Source organism: Schistocerca gregaria, chromosome 4 (assembly GCF_023897955.1).
Source record: "Schistocerca gregaria isolate iqSchGreg1 chromosome 4, iqSchGreg1.2, whole genome shotgun sequence".
In the NCBI taxonomy this organism is placed as follows: domain Eukaryota; kingdom Metazoa; phylum Arthropoda; class Insecta; order Orthoptera; family Acrididae; genus Schistocerca; species Schistocerca gregaria.
Genome location: NC_064923.1, coordinates 656,597,192 through 656,624,950, shown reverse-complemented (window position 1 = coordinate 656,624,950; position 27,759 = coordinate 656,597,192). Strand labels below are relative to the sequence as shown.

The window sequence follows — 27,759 nt, the reverse complement described above, 5'->3', positions numbered from 1 at the left end:
ATCAGATGAGGATATAAGAGACAAAGGCCATGAAAGGGATGCAGTGGTTGAGAAAATAGTAAGACATGGTTGTAGCCTATCCCCCATGTCATTCAATCAGTGTGTTGACCAATCAGTAACGGAAACGAAGAAGAAATCTGGAATGGGGAGTGTCTTGAAAACAGGTTATAAGATAAGCATCAACAAAAGTAAAACAAGACGTTCGCTAGGGTGAGCAGTAAGGGCCGCTCACCCGTCCTGGAACTTGGGCAAAAGCTTCTTATTCATTGCGGAATGATCACAAATTTCTAACAATGATTGTCTGCGACACTTCTAAAATGCAGATTTAGCATTATCGAGAACGACAGGCAATACTGTGTCTGTAACAATTACTATGTATCCTTTTTTTTGTCGTTCTGTTCTTGGGAAATATAGTATTCTTTATGCGACGGCGCTGTTCTACGATAACATGGATGCGAACCTTTACAGAAAAGTGCCGAAATAGTGTTCTCATTCTTTTCTCTGTCACTCTCACGTGCAGTCCTTTTCGAGCTGCAGAAAGGGATGGTCCAGTGTCATGATGCGCTGATTCCGACGTCGACAAGATCATAGCGGTAGCATATGTGCAGGCATCTGTCCTCGATCTCCACTAACGGACCTTTATTTTGCCACCACTCGCATATATTCCCTATTATTTAATACCTGACAGATAACTTCGGCAAATGCCATTCGTTTTGTAATTTACTGCGAATATGCTTAGTGTGGCTGGTTAGGTTCCTCAACGCATGGTCAGTTTAAACTAAGATCTGAACGGATGCTATCTACGCCAACTGTCTGCCATTGATTATACTCGTACACATAAGCATATCCTACGTTGTCAGAACTGTTCGGTAGTAATCAAACGAAGCCCTTTCCTAAACTTTTACATTTATACTAAATGGGAACAGTTTTCCTTATGCTCTGTCTAACTTTATTTGTCTGATCACGAACTACTTTCGGATTCTCAGGCCATCGTCCGTGCTGGCTACACCAAACAAGTAATATTTTTCAGACAACCACCGACTGAAAAGTCGAATAATATTCTGTATTTACGTATTTCTGCGCTGTCTCATTTGTGTCCTCTCACGTGGACATAGCAATAACAGACAGAATACTGTGCAAAAAATATAAATCTATATCAGCAGACACCGCTGCATTTGTACTCTGCATACATATGTAAAAAACGCGTCAGAGCACACTTTTTCCTACACCACATACTAAAGTTTCTATGGGAGTCATTTACTCATAGAGGTGATCAGAATGATGGCCTGTTTGCTTTGCAAGCTGTTATTAAGTTTTATGCTCACAAACTATAGGAAAGCAGTGTATAGAGAGTTGTAGAATATCTACAAATTTGTTCAAAAAACTGATTTTGGGATTGCCTTGGTCAGTTTTCCAGGGATACTAGACTTTTCTCCTCCAGTATCTATCAGATAGATCATTAGACATACCTTCATTTCTTTTAACGTATTCCGCCCCGCTGCACTTCTTTGTGTACTGTCTTTTGCTCCCAGTTTTTACCCGGCATAGTTTTACATACTCCAGCGTTACTCTAGAATAGCGGGTGTAATTTCTTTAAAAGAAGACTCTGTCGGAGGAATAGTTTTGCACAACCTTACTAACTAATGTACACGCAAAAAGATAGGACTCACCACGAAGGACTTATCCGGGCAGGGCGGAAATCGGCAGATGTGAGGTACATGTAGATGCAAACAAATGATTACAATTTCAGAAAAATTGGTTGTTATCAGTTTGGATTCCGTCGATATGTTGGAACACGTGAGGCAATACTGACCTTACGACTTATCTTAGAAGAAAGATTAAGAAAAGGCAAACCTACGTTTCTAGCATTTGTAGACTTAGAGAAAGCTTTTGACAATGTTGACTGGAATACTCTTTTTCAAATTCTAAAGCTGGCAGGGGTAAAATACAGGGAGCGAAAGGCTATTTATAATTTGTACAGAAACCAGATGGCAGTAATAAGAGTCGAGGGGCATGAAAGGGAAGCAGTGGTTGGGAAAGGAGTGAGACAGGGTTGTAGCCTCTCCCCGATGTTATTCAATCTGTATATTGAGCAAGCAGTAAAGGAAACAAAAGAAAAATTTGGAGTAGGTATTAAAATTCATGGAGACGAAGTAAAAACTTTGAGGTTCGCCGATGACATTGTAATTCTGTCAGAGACGGCAAAGGACTTGGAAGAGCAGTTGAACGGAATGGACAGTGTCTTGAAAGGAGGATATAAGATGAACATCAACAAAAGCAAAACGAGGATAATGGAATGTAGTCAAATTAAATCGGGTGATGCTGAGGGAATTAGATTAGGAAATGAGACACTTAAAGTAGTAAAGGAGTTTTGCTATTTAGGAAGTAAAATAACTGATGATGGTCGAAGTAGAGAGGATATAAAATGTAGACTGGTAATGGCAAGGAAAGCGTTTCTGAAGAAGAGAAATTTGTTAACATCGAATATAGATTTATGTATCAGGAAGTCGTTTCTGAAAGTATTTGTTTGGAGTGTAGCCATGTATGGAAGTGAAACATGGACGATAACTAGTTTGGACAAGAAGAGAATAGAAGCTTTCGAAATGTGGTGCTACAGAAGAATACTGAAGATAAGGTGGATAGATCACGTAACTAATGAGGAGGTATTGAATAGGATTGGGGAGAAGAGAAGTTTGTGGCACAACTTGACTAGAAGAAGGGATCGGTTGGTAGGACATGTTTTGAGGGATCAAGGGATCACAAATTTAGCATTGGAGGGCAGCGTGGAGGGTAAAAATCGTAGAGGGAGACCGAGAGATGAGTACACTAAGCAGATTCAGAAGGATGTAGGTTGCAGTAGGTACTGGGAGATGAAGCAGCTTGCACAGGATAGAGTAGCATGGAGAGCTGCATCAAACCAGTCTCAGGACTGAAGACAACAACAACAACAACGTTCATCTACAGACACACAAATTAATACAGTTTCAGCAAAAATAGATGATTTATTCAAGAGAAAGAGCTTCACAATTGAGCAAGTCCGTAACACATTGGTCCCCTTCTGGCCCTTAAACAAGCAGTTCTGTTAACCAAGGATTTCTATTAGCCCTCGTCTTTTTACCTATTTCATCCTTTGCTGCCTTCACTATTTCATCTCTCAAAGCTATACATTCTTCTTGTACTGTTTTCCTTTCCCCTGTATTTGTGATCGTTCCCTAATGCTCTCTCTGAAACTCTCTACAGCCTCTGGTTCTTTCAGTTTATCCAGGTCCCATCTCGTCAAATTCCTGCCTTTTTGCAGTTTCTTCAGTTTGAATCCACAGTTCATAACCAATAAATTCTGGTTAGAGTCAACATCTGTCCCTGAAAATTTCTTAACAATTTAAAACCTGGTTCCTAAATCTCTGGCTTACCATTACGTAATCCATCTTAAATCATCAGTTTCTCCAGGCCTCTTCCACGTGTACAATCTTCTTTCATGATTCTTAAACCAAATGTTGGCTACGATTAAGTTACGCTCTGTGCAAAATTCTACCAGGCGGCTTCCTCTTTCATTCCTTACCTCCAGTGCATGTTCACCTACTACTTTTCCTTCTCTTACTTTCCGTACTATCGAATTCCAGTCCCCCATGATTATTAAATTTTCATCTCCCGTGTTGTTGTTGTTGTCTTCAGTCCTGAGACTGGTTTGATGCAGCTCTCCATGCTATTCTATCCTGTGCAAACTTCTTCATCTCCCAGTACTTACTGCAACCTACATCCTTCTGAATCTGCTTAGTGTATTCATCTCTTGGTCTCCCTCTACGATTTTTACCCTCCACGCTGCCCTCCAATGCTAAATTTGTGATCCCTTGATTCCTCAGAACATGTCCTACCAACCGGTCCCTTCTTCTTGTCAAGTTGTGCCACAAACTCCTCTTCCCCCCAATTCTATTCAATGCCTCCTCATTAGGTATGTGATCTACCCATCTAATCTTCAGCATTCTTCTGTAGCATCACATTTCAAAAGCCTCTAGTCTCTTCTTCTCCAAACTATTTATCGCCCATGTTTCACTTCCATACTTGGCTACACTCCATACAAATACTTTCAGAAACGACTTCCTGACACTTAAATATATACTCGATGTTAACGAATTTCTCTTCTTCAGAAACGCTTTCCTTCCCATTGCCAGTCTACATTTTATATCCTCTCTACTTCGACCATCATCAGTTATTTTGCTCTCCAAATAGCAAAACTCCTTTACTACTTTAAGTGTCTCATTTCCTAATCTAATTCCCTCAGCATCATCCGACTTAATTCGACTACATTCTATTACCCTTGTTTTGCTTTTGTTGGTGTTCATCTTATATCCTCCTTTCAAGACACTGTCCATTCCGTTCAACTACAGTTCCAAGTCCTTTGCCGTCTCTGACAGAATTACAATGTCATCGGCGAACCTCAAAGTTTTTATTTCTTCTCCATGGATTTTAATACCTACTCCGAATTTTTCTTTTGTTTCCTCCCTGCTTGCTCAATATACAGATTGAATAACATCGGGGAGAGGCTACAACCCTGTCTCACTCCCTGCCCAACCGCTCCTTCCCTGAACGATCTGAATAATGTCTTTTATCGCATCATACATTTCTTCAACTCTTCAGCATCTGCAGAGCTAGTTGGCATAGAAACGTGTACTACTGGATGCGATTGGCAGAGCTGTTGGATGTCCTCTTGACGGACATCGTCCCAAATTCTGTCCAATTGGGGCGTTAGATCGTCGTGGAACCCACCCAAAATCCTCCACACGTTCTCAATTGTGGAGAGGTCCGGCGACCTCGTTAGCCAATGCAACGTTTGGCAAGCATGAAGACAAAACAATAGAAACTCGCGTCATTTGTGAGTGGGCACTATCTTGCTGAAATGTAAGCCCAGAGTGGCTTGCCATGAAGGGCAACAAAACTGGCCGTAGAATAGCGTCGATGTACCATTGTGCTGTAAGGGTACCGAGGATGAGAACCAAAGTGGTCCTGTTGTGAAAACAAAAGGGCAGCCCAGGCCATCACTCGTGGCTGTCGGACCGTACGGCGGGCGACAATCTAATTAGTAACCCACTGCTGTCCAAGGGGTCGCCGGGGCTCAGTTCGAAGCGGAACTCATCACTGGAGACAGTTCTCCACCACACAATGAGATTCCAGGCCGGAGACGTGTCTGGAGTCGCCCCAGACAGCGATGAGATACCAACCTGAATGTCGCCCGCCATACGGCACCACAGCCGCGAGTAATGGTCTGGGTTGCCAACTCATTTCATAGCAGGACCCCTTTGGTTGTCATAGGTGGCACCCTTACAGCACAGAAGAACGACGACGATATTCTACGCAAGTTTTCTTGCCCTTCATGGCAAGCCATTGTGGGCTTACATTTCAATAATGCCAGCCAGCACACGCCAGAGTTTCTTCTGCTTGTCTTTGTGCTTGCCAAACGCTACCTTGTTCAGCAACGTCGCCGATTTCTTTCCAACCGAGAAGATCCAGAGCATTATGGGCAGGACCCTCCAACCATCTCGGGTTGAATTGCCATGTGATACCCTTGTAAGATGACCCTCCAGCTGGACAGAATTTGGCACGATATCCGTCAGGAAGACATTCAACAGCACTGCCAATCAGTGCCAAGCTGAGGAACTGTTTGTATAAAGGCTGGAGGTGGATCAAGGCGTTACTGACTTTCCCAGTTTGTGAAAGTCTTTCTCTTGAATAAACCATCAAATTTTTCTGAAATGGAATGGTAGTCATTTGTATGTCTGCACATGTACACCACATCTGCCGATTTCTCGGGTAATCCCTTCATGGTGCATCATTATTTTTTGTATTCCCATGCATTTCCGCTATTGTTTCACCTACAAGCGATTGTAAGTCATCGGTGCAATTGAAATCCACAAGCATTGTTTCATCTAGATGATTATACCACTGATTATCTCTAGTGTAGTGAAAGGCTGTTAATTTCCAAGATTGACACAAATCTGCACTTCATATTTTTCTTCATATCTTTCCTGGACTTTATCCCGTATCTTCACGGAGTCGGCATGTTGACTTTTGGGACTGGCAATATTAACGATAGAGGATGGCCGGATGCCCTACAAATTTACATTTCATACAGTATCAAGGGGACTACACAGCAATCAGACTTTCGTAATTTGTAATAATCAAGGTACGTGAAGTTAACAACTCAAATACACCTCTCACTCAAAGCAGTTCGCAGAAAATCGACTTTAAGTTTACCGATCGCTTTCAGTATGCTAAAGTAAGGTTGGTGTTTTTTAGACAAGCAGTGTGGCTTTATGGTACAGTGGTCGCTTATTGTGTGGGGCCTAGGTTCGAATCTTCGTGAAACCACATTTAATAACATAAGTACATGTTCTACGAGCATATGCATCAAGCATAAAAAAGATAAAAATATGTCATTCTTAATTTGTTTCAATTATGTTTCAATTATACTATCTCCATTGACAATCTTTTATCTTAGACCAGTAATTAAGAATTTTTGTTTACGATGTAACTTGATTTTTATGTTTTAATTTTTATGATTTAATTCTATAATAAGAAATAGGAAGACATGAATTTCTCATAAAAATGATAATTAGCTGTATTGATGCGTTTGATGAGTTTGATATTTAAATGATGGAGATATTCGACGATGATCGAATGATCGATTCAAATGATGGAGATCTGTCTGAACGAAACACGTGCAAAGGTGAGGATGGGAAATCGGGTAACTGAGGAATTTGAAATTGTGACAGGACTCAGGCAAGGAGATGGGTTGTCCCCTATCCTGTTCAACTTTGTCCTCGAGAAGATCGCATGCGAGACATTTCAAGAGAACGAAGGGATTGAAATCGAAGGAAAGACACTGGCATACTTAGCCTATGCAGACGATATCTGTTTTCTCTCTAGGTCGGAAGAGGAGTTGGAGCAAATGACCAAAGCACCAAAGGAGGCTGCCAGCAAGTTTGGGCTGAACATAAACGAAGCCAAGACAGAGTACCTCGTTATGACGCGTGGTCATTGTCAGACTGCTGGTCATCTACAATCACTGCAGGTTGGGGACCAGTCCTACAAGAGAGTGCAAGAATTCAAATACCTAGGGGCACTTTTCACTGAGGACTCGTCATGTGAAGCAGAGATCATTGCCAGAATACAAGCAGGAAACCGATCTTACCACAGCCTAGCACAACTGCTTCGCTCCAGATATCTCTCCAGACAATTCAAGATTCGACTGTACAAAACCCTGATGCAGCCTGTTGTTCTATATGGCTGTGTGACATGCAGTTTCCAGTAACAGGACTTCCATAAGCTCCTTGTTTTTGAGAGAAACGCGCTTCGGAAGATCATCGGTCCGGTTCTGGATGCAGATACAAGGGAATGGAGGATCAAATACAACCGAGAGCTTGAGGAACTAAACCAGCAGCCCAACATAGCAGGAACGGTCTAAGCCAAACGAATGCAGTGGGCCGTCCATGTGGCCCGGATGGAGGATCACAGATGGCCTCGGAAGCTCCTGGATAAAAGAGACCGTCAGGGAGACCCAAGAAGCGTTGGAGGGATGGACTCCATGAAGATTTAAACCAAGTGTCAATAGATGTGGACGGATAGCAGCAATGGACAGAATACAGTGGAGGAGGAAACTTGTAGGTCCACTGGGTCTGATCACGTCGTCATCGTAGTAGTAGTAGTAGATATTCGAACTGAAAGGAAAAAACGAAAAAATAATGATCGGAACATCACCCGATCTACCGATTATATGTCTCGTGCGCTTTATATATTCCACCTGGAACCGAACCTAAATCCCCCCCCCCCCCTCCCCAGACTGCCAGCGAGCACTCTACCACAGAGGCAACCGCTCGTCGAAAAATATGTGCCTTATTTTAGCATATTAAACATGGTTGGAATACTTCAAAGTTGATTTTCTCCAGAATTTTAGAGAGTTGCATCGAGATTCTTTGGGAGAGGTATAATTGAGTTCCGAACTTCACATACCGTAAATATAATGAACTGCAAAAAGCTCAATTGCCATGTGGTACCCTTGTAAGATGACCCTCCCTTTACTGCACGATGGATTCACAACAGAAGTTTGCTATTTGTCTGTGGAACAATACGGCCATGCTTTACTCTTGGTGTGTAAATGCACACGTAATTTATAGAGCTAAGTACGTCACTGGAAAAAAGAAAGTACCATTTTCTGTAGTAGAAGAGAAGAAAAAAGTGTGAAATTTCAAGATCGAAAAGAAATCCTCTCCAGGAATAGGCCCCTTCAAGTTATATGGTGCGACATATGCAGCTATAGAGCTGAGATTCTGCAGTCCAGTTGATATGGCTGCATAATAACGTGAAAAAGGGAAGAGACGAAGACTTTCTTGGTTCAGTAGTAGGCTGTTAAAACGTCATGCTACCGACCGGTTTGATGTGGTTTGGGTGAGTTCCCACACTCTAGTGCAATGCTGACCTGGCGATACACATTCTCCAACCAACCCAAAAAATGTAGCATCCAATACGTATTTTATTCAACTTTAGTTATGCCAGTAATAATTTAAAAAATAGAAAGTACGAAACTGATGCGGTAAACCCATAAACATTATCATTTGTGACGTTTCATATGCAAAAAGTGTTGCACACATCATCAAATTTGAATAAGTTTTTTTTGTCTGTTCCTGATTTCTCCCTTTCAAACAGCATTAACATGGCAATTTTTGTTGGTAAGCAAAAGGATTTTCTCAATCGTTCTAACTTTTTGTGCGTTTAAGATTTTTAATATTTAGTGTCAACCAAAAATTTCTGGAATATGAATAAATTTTATGTGAATATTTTATAGCTGTTTTCATAGCTCATTGTGTACGATGGACTTAATGATATGAGGATATAATTTTAGATCGTTAAACCAAGCAGATGACATCCATATTCATATTAATTATATAAGATGATGATCTTTGCATATAGTACTGAAATGTGCTTAGTCTTTTGGTATCAAAGAAATCTTCCTTAAAAGTAATAACAGATAACTATCAGTCACTTGAGCTGCAATAAGTTTAGAAGCAATAAGTTTTGCGTGTTCCCTGTCAAATTTAATTCTTGGGCAAGACAAATTTTTAAATTCATCCAATCATTTATATAAAAAGCGGCAATCTCAATACCTTGCCCTTTCTCGGATAAAATTCTGCTCACGCTCTTGGTGGAGATATCCGTTTTCGTTGTACGCCACGGTCATCGAGAAAGTCAGTGCCATCAAAGATACAGAACGCGAACCTTCTGCAAGTAGGTGAAAGGACAATGCCATATACACTACTGGCCATTAAAATTGCTACATCACGAAGATGACGTGCTACAGACGCGAAATTTAACCGACAGGAAGAAGATGCTGTGATATGCAAATGATTAGCTTTTCAGAGCATTCACACAATGGGTGAGGAGGGTAATACAGAACGCCGTGCTGGATCCCAACGGCCTCGTATCACTAGCAGTCAAGATGACAGGCATCTTATCCGCATGGCTGTAATGGATCGTGCAGCCACGTCTCGATCCCTGAGTCAACAGATGGGGACGTTTGCAAGACAACAACCATCTGCACGAACAGTTCGACGACTTTTGCAGCAGCATGGACCATCAGCTCGGAGACCATGGCTGCGGTTACCCTTGACGCTGCATCACAGACCGGAGCGCCTGCGATGGTGTACTCAGTGACGACCCTGGGTGCCCGAATGGCAAAACGTAATTTTTTCGGATGCATCCATGTTCTATTTACAGCATCATGATGGTCGCATCCGCGTTTGGCGACATCGCGGTGAACGCAGTTTGGAAGCGTGTATTCGTCATCGCCATACTGGCGTATCGCCCGGCATTATGGTATGGGATGCCATTGGTTACACGTCTCGGTCACCTCTTGTTTGCATTGACGGCACTTTGAACAGTGGACGTTTCATTTCAGATGTGTTAACACCCGTGGCTCCACCCTTCATTCGATCCCTGCGAAAACCTACATTTCAGCAGGATAATGCACGACTGCATGTTGCAGGTCCTGTACGGGCCTTTCTGGATACAGAAAGTGTTCGACTGCTGCCCTAGACAGCACATTCTCCAGATCTTTCACCAACTGAAAATGTCTGGTCAATGATGGACGAGCAACTGGCTCGTCACAATACGCCAGTCACTACTCTTGATAAACTGTGGTATCGTGTTGAAGCTGCATGGGCAGCTGTACCTGTACACGCCATCCAAGCTCTGTTTGACAAAAGGCCCAGGCGAATCAAGGCCGTTATTACGGACAGAGGTGGTTGTTCTGGGTACTAATTTCTCAGGATCTATGCACCCAAATTGCTTGAAAATATAATCACATGTCAGTTCTAGTATAATATATTTTTCTAATGAATACCCGTTTACCATCTGCATTTCTTCTTGGTGTAGCAGTATTAATGGCCAGTAGTGTAGTTCTGACTGTAGGACAAATCGCAGTTATTCTCTCAAGGGTCCTGGTTGGGTTGGACGTAATTTATTCAATGAAGATTTTCATTCCTCTTCTTTACCTCTTAGTTGCTCGACTAACGTCTTGAATGCGGCACTGAAAGGCTTAGTCTCTTCATTGCTTGATTATTGCTGCAAAAATGGTTCGAATGGTTCTGATCACTATGAGATTTAACTTCTGAGGTCATCAGACTCTAGATCTTAGAACTATTTAAACCTAACTAACCTAAGGACATCACACACACCCATGCCCGGGCAGGATTCGAACCTGCGACCGTAGCGGTCGCGCGGTTCCAGACTGTATCGCCTAGAACCGATTGGCTACCCCGGCCGGCTTATTGCTGCAAGGAAATACAACAATGCAACTTCTCCTTTTTTTTATTAATATGCGAACAAAAAAATGGTTCAAATGGCTGTGAGCAGCATGGAACTTAACTTCTGAGGTCATCAGTCGCCTAGAACTTAGAACTACTTAAACCTAACTAACCTAAGGACATCACATAATCTATGCCCGAGGCAGGATTCGAACCTGCGACCGTAGCGGTCGCGCCGTTCCTGACTGTAGCGCCTAGAACCGTTCCGTCAGCCCGGCCGGCAATATGCCAATACCTTTCGTTTAAATGGCTCTGAGCACTATGGGACTTAACTTCTGAGGTCTTCAGTCCCCTAGAACTTAGAACTACTTAAACCTAACTAACCTAAGCACATCACACACATCCATGCCCAAGGCAGGATTCGAACCTGCGACCTTAGGAGTCGCGCGGTTCCGGACTGAAGCGCCGAGAATCGCTCGGCCACCGCAGCCGGCACACCTTCGTATATTCTCCTTGTATCGTCAGTCAACTCATGCATCAAAATATCAAGCCTCTGCCAAATAAAACGTCCATCATTAAACCTTTACATACAAGTCTACCCAAAGAACGAATGGATATTGATGACATCTCCGAGGACTTAGTGCTTCTCTAACGTAGGCTGGCGATGCTAGTAGCAAAGTTACTGCGACTGTTGTCCCATACTGAAGCCATGCTTTCTTACTCGACATGTAAATAAGATAATAAATCCACACAATATTTGTGCTCCCATCTGCAAAGACTTGTTTTATGGTTGTCCTCTGGGGTGGTACGTTACATCACATCTCGTAGTGTGTAGATTAGTTTGATGCACAGACGAAAACCTCCTGGAAGACAGCACCTACTCCCTTTTCCGTGATACCACGACCATTGCCCACAAGTAAATTCAGCACTCTCGTACTTACAAGTTTTGTTCTCCTGTCCCAGCCTGATTTGCACAGCATTTTACGACACATTAATTTTCCTGAAACTGAAAGCTACAGTGGCCGCTAGCAGGCCACCGCAAGTCCGAATCATTCACTTAAAGTAGCCAATAAATCGATCAGCCCTTACAAGGGAACCTCCCCATCGCAGCCCCCCCCCCCCCAACCCCCTCAGATTTAGTTATACGTTGGCCCAGTGGATAGGCCTTGAAAAACTGAACACAGATCAATCGAGAAAACAGGAAGAAGTTGTGTGGAACTATGAAAAAAAATAAGCAACATATTCAAACTGAGTAGTCGATGCGCAAGATAGTCAACATCAAGAAACATGTGAGCTCAGGAACGACGTGGACCCGTGGTTAGTTTTAGGAGCTGCGGCGCGAGAGGTCCTAGGTTCAAGTCTTCCTTCTAATGAAAAATTTACTTTCTTTATTTTGGCAAAGTTATGATCTGCCCGTTCGTTCATTAGCGTCTCTGTTCATTGTAACAAGTTTAGTGTCTGTGTTTAGCGACCGCACTGCAAAACCGTGCGATTAGTAGACGAAAGGACGTGCCTCTCCAACGGGAAACGAAAACATTTGATTGTAAGATCATAGGTCAACCGATTCCTTCACAAGAAAACACGTCTGCCATATTCTATAATACATTGGTGACGGCATGTGCGTCACATGACAGGAATATGTTGCCGACCCACCTAACTTGTACACTTGGCGAATGGGTAAAAAAATTATTTTACCTTGCCCGATTTAGGTTTTCTTGTGGATGTGATAATCACTCCCAAAAAAGTGATGAAAACATAAGAGTTTGTCACATAAACTGCAACAAATGAAAGCAACAGTTTCACAGTCACCCAGTTTTCCCCGTACTCTGTCAAAACACATGTTTTTAACGTTTTCATACAACGTCCCCATACTACGGCGCAGCTACTTCGCATCGAACGGACGGACAGATAATAATTGCCTGAAAATAAAAAAAATAAACTTTTCACTCGAGGGAATACGTGAGCCCAGAACTTCTGGTTCCGCAGCTCCTCTCGCTAACCACGGGGCCACGGCGCTCCTGAGCCCACATTATCCTTGATGTTGCCTAATTTGCGCAAGGACTGCTCAGTTTGTATATTTTGCTTATTTTTTTCATAGTTTCACACAACTTCTTCCTGTTTTCTCGATAGATCTGTGTTCAGTTTTTCAAGGCCTATCCACTGTCCCAACTTATAACTAAATCTGAGGGGGGGGGGGGGGGGGGGGGTGCGATGGGGAGGTTCCCTTGTTAGAATTCAGAGTTGGGTTATATGCACGATTTGGCAATATTGTAGAATATGTAAGAGTCTGGAGGAAATGTTGTCTCTCTCTAAAGCTGTTTCCATGGTGTATGAGCTCCTGGTCTAGCGGTAAGACTCGCGAAATGTAGCTACGAAGTCGCGAGTTCGCCTCCAAATGTTTCCCTAGTTTTTAAACCGCATTTCTGCTAAAGTTATCAGTCTGAAGGAGCCTCAAACATAAGATGTTTCACTTTCTAACCCACCAGTAAGATCAAAAACTTCCAGAAACAATTTTGCGAATCTGCTCGTGGCTATGTCAAGATCAGAGCAGTATACGCCGGGCAGTTTACCCGCCGCACCGCGGCCACAGGCTGCCAACAACCAGCGACAAGCTACTCACCATTTCATGTTGAACACTGTCCGACCAGGTGACCGGGCGCCAGCGCTATGAGTGCATTTAATTTTGTTGTTTGAAGTTCTAGTATTTAGCTTGCAGCTATGTAGTGGAGTTTTTCATACTTGGAACTTATGAACGTTGAATAAGTGTTGTAAAATAGAGTCACAACTGGAATGAAGTCTCACATTTGCGACCTACTTTTCGCTTTGGGTTTAATAGAGGAGGCGAAAGCACTGGTGGCAGCTAGAATCCTATGTATTAAGTGTGTAGGCGAGCGATTTCAGACAAAACAGGTAAGGAAACGATTTTCTTGTTTCAAGAAAGACTGTCCCGGAATAGATGTGTTTCAACATCGCGCCCTGCCAACAACAGTGACAAAACTCAAAAATGCAATACTTGAGAGAAATATCAACTTACTGAAATAGTATAAGCACTCCGTCTCCAGGCCACGAGTGGCCTATCGGGACCATCCGACCGCCGTGTCATCCTCGGAGGAGGATGCGGATAGGAGGGGCGTGGGTTGAGCACACCGCTCTCCCGGTCGTAAGATAATATTCTTGAGCGAAGCAGCTACTATTCGTAACATAAGAACACTGATATCCGGCCGTTATCCTGTGTTTTTATGGAACAATCAGTACGCCGGGAAAGCTTTAAACGCTACTATTCGGTGGAATAGCTCCTCAATTGGCATCATGAGGCTGAGTGCACCCCGAAAAATGTCAACAGCGCATGGCGCCCTGGATGGTTACCCATCCAAGTGCCGACCACGACCGACAGCGCTTAACTTCGGTGATCCCACGGGAGCCGTTGTAGCCACTGCGGCAAGGCCATTGCCCCACTGAAACACTATACGCTTGCTTAAAATTTAAGTACTGTTGGCAGTAAATTCTATTACATTTTTCGAGGGGTTGTGACACTGCTCAAGTATTATTCAGTGACAAATTACCGTATACTGACATTTGTCGCATTCCTTGCCACGGTGCGATATGAGGTGTACTGTGATCATTTAACCGTCGTGCAACATTTGCATTCAATAGGCAAGGTTCAGAAGTCGGGTTTAGGAGTACTACATGCTCTTAATTCAAAGATACCAAAATTAAACGGCTGAATATTTCTGCACATTTTCCTGAACAGCTTCACTTCGCTTATTTGCATTCCTATTCAATATTGTTACTGGTGACGAGGTATGATGAGCTTATGTTAACTTCTTAACAAGACGTGGACGTCTGAGTCCTAATAAAAGACATCTAATCGAGCAAAGGACACTGTCAACATAACATTTTTCGAGCTCTTGAGGCATCGGGTATCTTTCCGGATATCAACGCAGCTCTTGCACGATATTTCGACTACTTATCTTGTTGTCTTGCAAAAACATCTTGCAAGTGCAAGTGATATCCAGCAGAATACCTGACACCTCAAGATGTAAACAGATCGCCGGGAAACTATGAAGAATTAAATAATATATTTCATATGGTGGCTGAAAAAGTGTTTTGTGTGCTACGAACACCTCCCAAGAGTTTTTTCAATGGCAGCTCGTATTAGTTGTCAACATTGACGTACATCTCGGCGCATTGTAAGGAAAACGACCGACAGAAATGACCCGTATTTTGATACTAGACGATAATGCGCTTTCCTGATGTCACAAACAAAACTATCCAGGAGTTTGATTGTGAAGCCATACCTCAAGCACTTAATCTTCTGACCTTATGCCCACAAATGTTTATCTTTCTCTCTCCTTATCGAACAACCGTCAAGAAACTTTCTTTCCAGACGAAAAGGAGTTCAAACCTAGTTTGATGACATCTTTAATTCAGATGTAGTAGGTTTCTACTGGCGCAAAATCAGTAAACTACAAAAGCATTTTTAGACTGTTTTAGATCATGTGAAACATTATACAGGGTGTACCAGAAGTGATGGTAAATACTCAGGGATATAACAGCAATGATCATTCAAAGCAAAAACGTCTAGTAAATATGGGCTCTGTGGAGCTTACCTTAAGATCGATGAACGTTTGTTTGGTAGAAGAGATGTGTTCCACAGAGGTGAAGCTGAACAAGTGCTCATAGTCCTTAACGTATGCTCTTTAGAGCTCATGTCTTCCGTTTTTTTTCTTCTTTCGGTCCATACTACAACCTTGCACAATATGGAAAGCAAAGACATTGCAGTAGAAGAGATTTGTTTCACAATATGGAAGATAAAGAAGGCCTCTTAATGTATGCATGTTACAGCTTGTGCCTACCAGACTTTCTTTCTTAAAATGATCGTTCCTGCCATATTCCTGAATATTGACCATCCTCTTATGACACACTGTATTGTTGATGATTAATAGCTTTCCAACTTCTAGCACTGGGTTCAATAAATTGATGCAAATTTATATTAAAATATGAACTATACTAATACAAATGAAATACAACATAACACAATAACCTTGTAATGAAAATCTACTTTATTAAAACATGATGTATCTGTAATACGAGTGTGCATTTGTTGGCATAAGCCGTATTCCTCCTCATGATACCGTTACGGATGACTCAAACACAGCACCATTCAAGTATTGGGCTGTTCGGAGGTCGGTTGGTACGAAACCCCTGTTCAAAGATTTTTCAGAAGTTCCAGTGTTGATGCATTGTGGGGTGGGCGGTGCCCACGCTAATATCCAGTAACCGATGGTTCTCGTCCAAGATGATTGTGCAGTCGTCCAAGACTAAAGCATTCATTTCCGCAACCATTTCCGATGTGATGACACGATGAGCTTGTCCAGGACGAGCGTCGTCTTCGAGTGACTCGGCCGCTCTAGGAATCGCGTGCGTCGTTCCACAACACTTCATCCACTCAGACTGTACGCACCGTTCACAGACTTCATCCGTCTATACATTTGGCGGCCTCCAACTCCCTCCACCGTCAAAAATGTAATCACTCCTCGTTGTTTCTGCTTACTCGCCTGCATGTTCTGTAGTGGACGACAACTTGTGTAACCACCTTCTCTTCGGCGTGAAACCACATTGGCGCTATGCAACATCAAACGGTGCGCACGCTTCAGTCTCTCTGCCAATACATGGCGCCACCATACGAGCAGTTACGTGGTGCCACCTTGCGTGTAAGGCAAAGGTAGACGCACTGACCAGGTTTCATTTCAATGAACCTTATAATTCATAATGTTCGAACACAGTATATGTTCCAAAACCCTACTGCAAATCGACGTTAGTGATATGGGCCTGTAATTGAGCGGGTTACTACTACTTCCCTTTTTGGGTATTGGTGTGACTTGAGCAGTTTTCCAGTCTTCAGGTTCGGAACTTTCTGTGGGCGATCGTTTGTATACAGGGTCTTACAAAAAGGTACGGCCAAACTTTCAGGAAACATTCCTCACACACAAATAAAGAAAAGATGTTATGTGGACATGTGTCAGGAAACGCTTAATTTCCATGTTAGAGCTCATTTTAGTTTCGTCAGTATGTACTGTACTTCCTCGATTCACTGCCAGTTTGCCCAATTGAAGGAAGGTAATGTTGACTTCGGTGTTTGTGTTGACATGCGACTCATTGCTCTACAGTACTAGCATCAAGTACATCAGTACGTAGCATCAACGGGTTAGTGTTCATCACGAACGTGGTTTTGCTGTCGGTGCAATGTTTACAAATGCGGAGTTGGCAGATGCTCATTTGTTGTATGGATCAGCACGGGGCAATAGCCTTGGCGCGGTACGTTGGTATCGAGACTGATTTCCAGAACGAAGGTATCCCGACAGGAAGACGTTCGAAGCAATTGATCGGCGTCTTAGGGAGCACGGAACATTCCAGCCTATGACTCGCGACTGGGGAAGACCTAGAACGACGAGGACACCTGCAATGGACGAGGCAATTCTTCGTGCAGTTGATGATAACCCTGATGTCAGCGTCAGAGAAGCTGCTGCTGTACAAGGTAACGTTGACCACGTCACTGTATGGAGAGTGCTACGGGAGAACCAGTTGTTTCCGTACTATGTACAGCGTGTGCAGGCACTATCAGCAGCTGATTGGACTCCACGGGTACACTTCTGCGAATGGTTCATCCAACAATGTGTCAATCCTCATTTCAGTGCAAATGTTCTCTTTACGGATGAGGCTGCATTCCAACGTGATCAAATTGTAAATTTTCACAATCAACATTTGTGGGCTGACGAGAGTCCGAACGCAATTGTGCAGTCACGTCATCAACACAGATTTTCTGTGAACTTTTGGGCAGGCATTGTTGGTGATGTCTTGATTGGGCCCCACGTTCTTCCACCTACGCTCAATGAAACACGTTATCATAATTTCATACGGGATACTCTACCTGTGCTGCTAGAACATGTGCCTTGACAAGTACGACACAACATGTGGTTCATGCACGATGGAGCTCCTGCACGTTTCAGTCGAAGTGTTCGTACGCTTCCCAACAACAGATTCGGTGACCGATGGATTGGTAGAGGCGAACCAATTCCATGGCCTCCACGCTCTCCTAACCTCAACCCTCTTGACTTTCATTTATGGGGGCATTTGAAAGCTCTTGTCTACGCAACCCCGGTACCAAATGCAGAGACTCTTCGTGCTCGTATTGTGGACGGCTGTGATACAATACGCCATTCTCCAGGGCTGCATCAGCGCATCAGGGATTCCATGCGACGGAGGGTGGATGCATGTATCCTCGCTAATTGAGGACATTTTGAACATTTCCTGTAACAAAGTGTTTGAAGTCACGCTGGTACGTTCTGTTGCTGTGTGTTTCCATTCCATGATTAATGTGATTTGAAGAGAAGTAATAAAATGAGCTGTAACATGAAAAGTAAGCGTTTCCGGACACATGTCCACATAACATATTTTCTTTCTTTGTGTGTGAGGAATGTTTCCTGAAAATTTGGCATACCTTTTTCTAACACCCTGTATAATTGCTAAATATGGTGTCTTCCCCCCCTCCCCTTTCGTTTTTCCTCTCTTTCCCCCCTTTTATTTTCCCATCATTTGTCCAGGTTCCCCCCACCTGCCCTCGATTATGGTATGTCATACGAGTATTTGCCAACTTTTTAGTGCAGTGTTCAAGTGAATGTTCAGTGTTGTTCGTCTTTCCTAAGTGTTGCGAACAGAAATCATGCTGTCGCTGGGTGTGAATTTTATATCTCTTGCGAACAGAAACCAGACTGTCGCCGTGTTTTTTTTTTAATTGTCTGTCTATTATTTTACCTGTCTGCTTCATATGTATTTTATTAGCATCATCACCCCTATGTTTCTATGTTTTAAGTTTCACGATTTTTCCGCCATGTTACCATTTAAGTCGCCGATTTTATCGCCTGTTTTTATTATTTATTATCTTCCTCTTCTTAAAACAAATTCTGTAGGCTGAAGAGCGGCATATTGCACTGCTGCCAGCCCGCTCCCTTAGGGGGAATCGAAACTCAATAAAGGAAAAAGAAATGGTGTCTTTAGGTACGGATCTTTCTATCAGCGAGCATTATAATTGCTACATATGGATCTATTGTATCAGCACACTCTGAAAGGAACCTGACTCGTATACAATCTGGACTGGAGGCCTTGCCTTTATTAAGTCGCAGTGGTTAGTACACTGGACTCGCATTCGGGAGGACGACAGTTCAATCCCGTCTCCAGCCATCCTGATTTAGGTTTTCCGTGACTTCCCTAAATCGTTTCAGGCAAATGCCGGGATGGTTCCTTTGAAAGGGCACGGCCGATTTCCTTCCCAATCCTTCCCTAACCCGAGCTTGCGCTCGGCCTCTAACGACCTCGTTGTCGACGGGAGGTTAAACACTAATCACCACCACCTTTATTAAGTGATTTAAGCTGCTTTGCGGCACCGAGGATATCTACTTCTATGTTTCTCATCTCCGCAGTTGTTCTTGATTGGAATTCAGGAATGTTTACTTCGTCTTCTTTGGTGAAGGGGTTCCGGAAAACCATGTTTAATAACTCTGCTTTAGTGGCACTTTCTTCAGTGACTTCACCGTTGTTATCGCACAGGGTAGGTTCAAATGGCTCTGAGCACTATGGGACTTAACATCTGAGGTCACCAGTCCCCTAGAACTTAGAACTACTTCAACCTAACTAACCTAAGGACGCCACGCACATCCATGCCCGAGGCAGGATTCGAACCTGAGACCGTTGCGATCTCGCGGTTCCAGACTGAAGCGCCTAGAACCGCTCGGCCAGCAAAGGGTAGGTATTGACTGCGTCTTACCACTGGTGTGCTTTATATATGACCAAAATGTCATTGGGTTTTCTGGCAGATTCCGAGAGAGAGTTTCGTTGTGGAAATTATTAAAAGATCTCGCATTGAAGCACGCTCTTTACTTCGAACTTCTGCAAAAAAACTTTGCCAATCTTGGGGATTTTGCATTCTTTTGACGTGCTCTTTTCGTTGTGTGATCTTCTCTTAAATGTTACAGTATCGTCACTGGAACACTCCAAAAAAGGGAATCCCTGCTGGTGATTGGGCTTTTTAGTTTTCAGTACGCCCAAGACAGTAAAGCACCAATAACTGTGACAACTATTGACTTATGATCTTTATTTTGCAGTTGGTGCATGTGAGTATTATTAGTAACAACATGGGAGTTCCTCAACATAGTTACAGGAAAGCGAGTAACATTTCTATGGAATAACCAGAGTGAGTTTCACTGGATGTGTGACATAAGGTTGACAATTTATGATTTTGAGTCCTGGAAAGACGTTCCACTACAAAAGTGCAACTAATCCCGTATTTTACATTGCGATTTATCTGTTCTAGATAGCACTGTGACAACAAGGGGGAGACGCATACCACTGTTCATCTCTAGCTCTGAGGCAAAGTGGTCGGGTATAGAGCGAAGAGAGCCGGCCGCGGTGGTCTCGTGGTTCTAGGCGCTCAGTCCGGAACCGCAGGACTGCTACAATCGCAGGTTCGAATCCTGCCTCGGGCATGCATGTGTGTGATGTCCTTAGGCTAGTTAGGTTTAAGTAGTTCTGAGTTCTGGGGGCTGATGACCTAGGATGTTAAGTCCCATAGTGCGCAGAGCCATTTGAACCATTTTTTGAAAAAAACCGGCGGTAGCTGACCTCAGGGAAGGTCAGTTTCGGCACTGGGAAAATGTAGGAACATGGAGACAATACTGCCCCTGCGACTAATCTTGGTGTGCTGACCCCACGCCCCTCCTATCCGCTTCCCCCACCGGGACCATCCCCGGCCGGATGGTCCCGGTAGGCGACTCGTGGCCTGAAAACGGAGTGCTTATACTATTTCAGTGTAAGTTTTATAGAACGATTTCTGTAATTTGACCTCTCAAGTATTGCATTTTTTAGTATTGCCACTGTTGTTGGCAGGGCGCGATGCTGAAACACATTTATTCCAGGAAAATCTTTCTTGAAACAAGAAAATCCTTTCCTTACCTGGTTTGTCTGAAATCATTCGCCCACACACTCAATACATAGGATTATAGCTGCCACCAGTGCCTTCGCCTCCTCTATTAAACCCAAAGCGAATTTTATGTCGCAAACCTGAGACTTCATTCCAGTTGTAACTCTGTTTTCCAATGCTTATTCAACGTTCCTAAGTTCCAAGTATTAAAAAAATCCACTACGTAACTGCAAGCTAAATACTAGAACTTCAAACAATGAAATTGCAACCGAGCGAGGTGGCACAGTGGTTAGCACCCTGGACTCGCATTCGGGAGGACGACGGTTCAATCCCACATCCGGCCATCCTGATTTAGGTTGTCCGTGATTTCCTTAAATCGCTCCAGGCAAATGCCAGGATGGTTTCTTTGAAAGGACACGGCCGACTTCCTTCCCCGTCCTTCCCTAATCCGATGAGACCTATGACCTCGCTGTTTGGTCTCTTCTTCCAAAGAACCCAAACCCAACCAACAAAATTGCAATTGATAAATGCACTCATAGCGCCGGTCCCCGGTCACCTGATCGGACAGCGATCGACATGAAGTGGCTCGTCGGTTGTCACTAGTTGTTGGCAGCCTGTGGCAGCGGTGCGGCGGGTAAACTGCCCAGCATATACTGCTCTGGTCTTGATGTAGCCACGAGCAGATTCGCAAAATTGTTTCTGGAACTTTTTGCTCTTACTGGTGGCCTAGAAAGGGAAGAATATTATGTTTGAGGTTCCATCAGACTGATAACTTTAGCAGAAATGCGCTTTAAAAACTAGGGAAACATGTGGACTCGAACTCGTGACTTCACGGCTACACTTCGTGCTCTTTGTCACAAGACCACCAGCTGATAACGCTACTGGAACAGCTCTAGAGGGGGACAACACCTCCTCAAGACTCTTTAGCATTCTACAATGGTGCGAAATCGTGCAGAATTCTGAGGAATGGCTGGCTTTACTCGTTTTTTTTCTTTATTGTTATTTGACTCCTTACAACAAGGTGGGCTGGCAGCAGCACACTACGCTGCTCTTCAGCCACACGTTTTACAGAGAAAATACAATGGAGACATAGAAGATACAGAACAAAGTGGGGGGGGGGGGGGCAAAAAACAGTAGACACACAAACAAATAACACGAAGCCGTTCACACTCGACGAAAAAACACGAAAAACTGTCGGCACTGCGTAAAACACTGACGACTTAGTCGGTACAGGTGAACGAAGGAGCGTGACGGCGAAAAACACTAAACCACAAACACGATGGCACACATACGAGAAACTGATGGCGATGATCTCCGGCGCGCGAATCTCCACTTAACGTGTGCGAGTCCTGGGACCTGCCAAGAGGGGAAGAAGGGGGTGGGGACGGAGAGGGGAGAGCAAAGATGCCAATGGCAGAGGAGATGGTAGGAGGAATGAAGGTATGGGGATAGGTGAAGCTCGGGGGAGGAGTGGGGAGAAAGGGAGGAGGGAGGGAAGGGGGAAAGAAGGGGGAGAGGGTGCCCATAGGAACAAACACAGGAAGAGGGAGGGAGTACCAAAGTTGGTGGGAGGGGTATATGGAGGGGAGGAGGGCATCATCAGGGAGGGGTAGCTGGTGAAAGCCACCTTGGGAGATGGTATGGAGAGTGGAGAGATGGAGAGCAGGTGGGACGTGGAAATACAGACATGGCCGTGGACGAGGGCGGGAGAGGATGGGAGAGACGAGAGGGGGAGGAGGATCGAGTTTCAGGAAGGTGTAGAGGATCCGTATCCGTTCGATGAAAAGGAGGAGGTGGGGGAATGGAATAAGGTCGTACAGGATCCACGTGGGGGAGGGGAGATGGATGCGATAGGCGAGGGGAAGAGCATGGCGTTCTAGGATCTGAAGGGATTTGTGAAACGTAGGGGGAGCAGATATCCAGGCAGGGTGGGTGTAGCAGAGGATAGGGCGGATGAGGGATTTATAGGTATGGAGGATGGTGGAAGGGTCCAGACCCTGTACGGCCAGAAAGGAACTTGAGGAGATGGAGTCGGGAGCGTGCCTTGGCTTGGATTGTACAGAGGTGGGGGGTCCAGGAAAGGCGACGGTCAAGGGTGACGCCAAGATACTTAAGGCTGGGGGTGAGGGCTGTAGGACGGCCATAGATGGTGACATAGAAATTGAGGAGGCGGAAGGAAGGGGTGGTTTTGGCTACTATGATCGCCTGGGTTTTGGAAGGATTGACCTTAAGCAACCACTGGTTGCACCAAGTGGTGAATCGGTCAAGATGGGACTGGAGAAGGTGTTGGGAGCGCTGCAGGGTGTGGGCGAGGGCAGTGGTTGGTCGGTGTGAAGGTTTTGTGTTGAACACTGTACCTTAGGGACACGAGCACATATGCTACATCTGTAGTAAAAATTACTCTACTCCCTAACGTTTTATATATATTGGCGTTGTGTAGTACAGCAGAATAAATTGCAATTATTCACACAACATGTGAATTAGACTGAAGCAAAAAAGAACCTTGTTCGGGAGCCGCTACTGATTCCCCTTTTCTGCAGTACCGTAACCGCTGTCCGTATGGACTATTGCAGAAACATTAATCAGACTCGTAATTGTACTAAGTATGAAATGAATTTTACAGCTAGAGTTTAATATTGAGCATCCACCTCCCACGGCCCCTCTAACCTTGTTTCCATCTGTAGCCCGATTTGTATCGTGGCGCGTAATCGAAGTTGTGTTCAGGATAATAACACGGTTTGTGATTTGGCGCAGCCAAGTAATGTGAATTTTGAATATAGGTCTAGATAATGGACTGACTTGCAATATAGAATAATGTGTACATTCATGCCATATTTAACATGTTGTCGTCATTAAAGCGAAAACCGCGCCGCGAGGTAAATTCGGAAAGCGTATGTTAGATAATGGACAAGTCTCTGAAAAGTATTTTGAAGCGCATTATGTACATATGATGAACAATGCAAGTTACCCGATTAGAAAAATACTTCTTCCCTGTATCTTAAAGATTTCATAAAGATACGAATGTATGTGGTAACTCTACTTGTAGCATATTATACGTGTCTGGCATCTTATAGCACTAAACATGTTGTTTTGCTGACAGGCGGGCGATGACAGCGGTGTCCCGTGCAAGGCTCCGAGAGCAACTTGAGATGCGGGAGCAGTGCCGGTGCCGTATAGATGGCAGCCGCCGAAGAGGCAAGGGTAAGGGCAAGGGAAAGGGCAAGCGCAAGCGCAAAGGGAAGGGCAGGGACAGAAGGAAACGAAAGGGCAAGGGGCGGCCTAAAGTGGTCACCAGCAAGAAGCCGCCAAGTGGAGCCAGGGCAGCGGGTGCGAGAGCCAACGAGAAGTGGAGCAGGGAATTTGCGGCCAAGTTTGCAGCGCACATCTCACGTTTCCTGAGCTCGCAGGTGGGGGCAGGCCGGCCGCAGACACAGCGCGGACGCCAACTGGCGAAGGCCATCCTGCAGCGACTGGCAGCTGCTGCAGGCAAGCCACCCAAGAAGCCCGATGAGCGTCAGCGCGTCGCCAAGCTGCTCGTTGCGCTCTCTGAGCGTCTTGCTGTCTGGGTCGACCTCGTCGTCAAAGACGCGCAGAGCATCTCAGGCTCCTCCTCTGAGTCCAGTGAGGAAGAATCTGAGGACGAGAAACCCATCAAGAAAGGCAAGAAGCCAGGGAAAAAAGAACCAGCGAAGGGAAAGGCCAAGCCAGCGGAGAAACCGAAAGAGAAAGGTAAGGCTAAACCAAAAGGGAAAGCAGAGCAGAAAGAGGAGGACGAAGAAGAAGAAGAATCTGATGAGGGGGTATCTAAGAAGAAAGGTAAGGCAAAAGAGAAAGCAAAAGAGAAGGGGAAGGCCAAGCCAAAAGAGAAAGCCAAGCAGAAAGAGGAGGAAGAAGAACCTGAAGAGGAGGTAACAACAAAGAAAGGCAAGAAAGGAAAGGAAGCAAAGCCTACAGCGAAGAAAAAGAAAGATAAGAAAGAAGAGGAACTGGAAGAAGAATCAGAGGAGGAAGTGGAAGTAAAAGAGAAGAAAGGGAAGAAGAAGAAAGGTGCTGGAGACGAAGAAGACGAAGCAGAAGGTAAAAAAGCAAAGAAGAAAAAGAAAGTTGCAGAGGAAGGGGAAGAAGAAGAGGAAGATAAGAAAGGTAAAAAGAAGAAGAAAGGTGTTGAAGATGAGGGAGAAGAAGTCGAGGATAAGAAAGAGAAGAAGAAGAAGAAGAAAGGTGCAGAAGAAGAGACAGAAGAAGTGCAAGAAAAGAAAGGAAAAAAGAAGAAGAAAGCTGAAGAAGAAGAAGAAGAAGTAGAAGAAGAAGAAGAGAAAGATAAGAAAGGGAAAAAGAAGAAAAAAGGTGCAGAAGAAGAGGTAGAAGAACAGGAAGATAAGAAAGCAAAAAAGAAGAAGAAAGGCACAGATGAAGACATAGTAGAAGTGGAAGATAAGAAAGGGAAAAGTAAGCAGAAAGTTATAGAAAAAGATGTAGGAACAGATGCTAAGAAAGGAAAGAAGAAAGATAAAGGTGCAGAGGAAGTGGAAGCAGAAGATAAGAAAGGGAAACAGGCAAAGAAAACCAAAAGTGAAGAACCAGTGGATGATGAAGGCCAACAGCAGGAAACTGCAGAAGAACCAGAAGAAGAGCCACCAGACGACCAGCCAGATGAAACTTCAGACGAACCGGCAGATGAACCGCCAGATGGCCCTCAAGAGGGAGATGCCACTGGACCCCCAAATGAGCCCCCAGATGGCCCTCCGGACGAATCGTCAGAGGGAGAAGAGGGAGAAGGTGGAGAAGAAGGCGAGCCTGGAGAGGAAGGCGAAGAGGAAGAAGGCGAAGAAGGAGAAGAAGAAGAAGAAGAGGAGGGAGAAATTATGGAGGGAGAAGGAAAGAGAGAGGGTTCTGAAACTACGTACGTGGTGACAGCAGAAGGAGACGGATTTAGAGTGGAACCAATCGAGGAGCCACCTCCTCCAGAACCTGTAGTCGAGAAGCGGGTGTCGGTGCTCAGTGCTCTAGTCTCGCTGTATCCCCAACAGGCAATGCCCAAGGTCCCATTATGCAAAGTACTGCAAAAGCTCACATTACGTGCTCCAACTATGGATGTTTTGTCCGCTGACGGAGACGGGGAGGACGTGTCGGAAGATCGTAGAAAGGTGGAGGCGGCAGTAGCACGTAAGCTGCGCCGGATGGCCGAATTAGAGGACGGCATTCCACTGCAGCAGGAGACGCGGGACGCCATCGTCGCTCTGTCCAAAGCTGTGGCAGCCGACCTGCAGCCAGAACTGGACATCCCGCAGCCTGAACCACCACCTGTGCTAGATGCCACTGAATACACCCAGTGGCTGGACGGCTGTGTCTCACTGGCGCAGGAATGGGCCCGCTGGATCGGCGATTCGGTAGACGCCGTGTGCGACATATCTAAACGCAATGCCGAAGTCCAAGAGGGCGAGGCGGCCGACCTGGAGCGCGCCGAGTGGTGCGCCTTCATGGAGACGATGCGTCGCGGAGCCTACAACTGGTGCAAGACTGAGGAGGACATAGCAGCAGCAGCTGCCGTCTGGAAGGGCCGGCTGGAGGCTGTCCAGCAGCAGGAGGAGGAGTCTGGCTCCGAGGAGGAGAGCGATGAGGACGAGAGTGGGAGCAGCGAAGAGGACGAGGAGGATGACGAGGATGACGAAGAGGATGAAGAGGAAGAGGAGGACTAAAATTGCTTTGTGTCTCAGTAACCTAGTCTTGTCATTACATGTTTTGAGTGCTCCGCGAAAACTGAAATAAATTCCACGAACTTCTCGCTTCTATGTATATAAAATTGATCTTGTGTGTGTGTGTGTGTGTGCACGTACACTGATAAGACAGAAGATTATGACCACCTACGCAATAGCTGTCCATCTTTGGCACAGATGAGGCCTTAGTAGGTCGCTGGAGGGGGGAGGCACCACATGTGCACACACAAGTCACCTTAATTACCATAAATTCCAGGGAGGGGCAATGAGCTCTGACGCCATGTTCAATCATGTCCCAGATGTGTTCGATTGCATTCAGATCTGGCGAGTTGGGTGGCCCGTTCTAACGGTTTGGACGACTTAAAGTGGTGAAGTATGTGTGCAACTTTCCCACTTCTTTTACACGAGTCGACTTACTTGTGAATGTGCAGTCAATCTTCTTCGCTGGTTAGATGGCTACTGGAATCTCTAAAAACTCTTTCTCTGAAGAATGATGCTAGTTAAAGGAACATATATGACTCTCTCTCTCTCTCTCTCTCTCTCTCTCTCTCTCTCTCTCTCTCTCGTTGGCCCCCTCCCCCCCCCTCTCTCTCTCTCTCTACTTGTGAAATAAGTAGGCACTCGAAGCAATACTTTTAGTTCACTCTTGGTATTTTTCAACTTCCATAAAGAACAAGTTGTCATTTCTTACATAAATATTTGACTTCTTGTAAGTCGTCTATGTCGTCTCCTATTAGACACCATTAAGTTATACCGAGAGAGGTGGCGCAGTGGTTAGCACACTGGACTCGCATTCGGGAGGACGACGGTTCAATCCCGTCTCCAGCCATCCTGATTTAGGTTTTCCGTGATTTCCCTAAATCGTTTCAGGCAAATGCCGGGATGGTTCCTTTGAAAGGGCACGGCCGATTTCCTTCCCAATCCTTCCCTAACCCGAGCTTGCGCTCAGTCTCTAATAACCTCGTTGTCGACGAGACGTTAAACACTAACCACCACCACCACCACCACCATTAAGTTATATTTACAACGGAGTTAAGTTTAACAGTCACAGATATCAGATATGTCTTGCCTCAGCCAAGTCCAAGTTAAGAATCTCTAAAACGTCTTCTCAACTGAACTGTTCTTTTGTCACTAACAACTGTCACCATTACAAAACAGCATAGGATAACACAGAAGTTCCTTGGTTCTTCCGTGTGCTTTCACTATGACTTCCATTGATCGACCGACAAGGAGTTGTCGGTGCCGTTCGACCGCTGTGTCTACAGTTTTCTCA

General features: G+C 44.7%; 1 protein-coding gene across 1 annotated transcript in view; it reads left to right on the top strand.

Annotated features, from left to right (window-relative positions):
- Positions 1 to 26,561, top strand: part of LOC126365793 (glutamic acid-rich protein-like) — a 104,597-nt gene extending 78,036 nt beyond the window's left edge. The window contains exon 7 of the mRNA XM_050008375.1: positions 23,870 to 26,561. Within this exon, the coding sequence (XP_049864332.1) occupies positions 23,870 to 26,468 (2,599 nt within the window). The 3' untranslated portion in view covers positions 26,469 to 26,561. The remainder of the gene's footprint in view (positions 1 to 23,869) is intronic.
- The last annotated feature ends 1,198 nt before the right edge of the window (positions 26,562 to 27,759 follow it).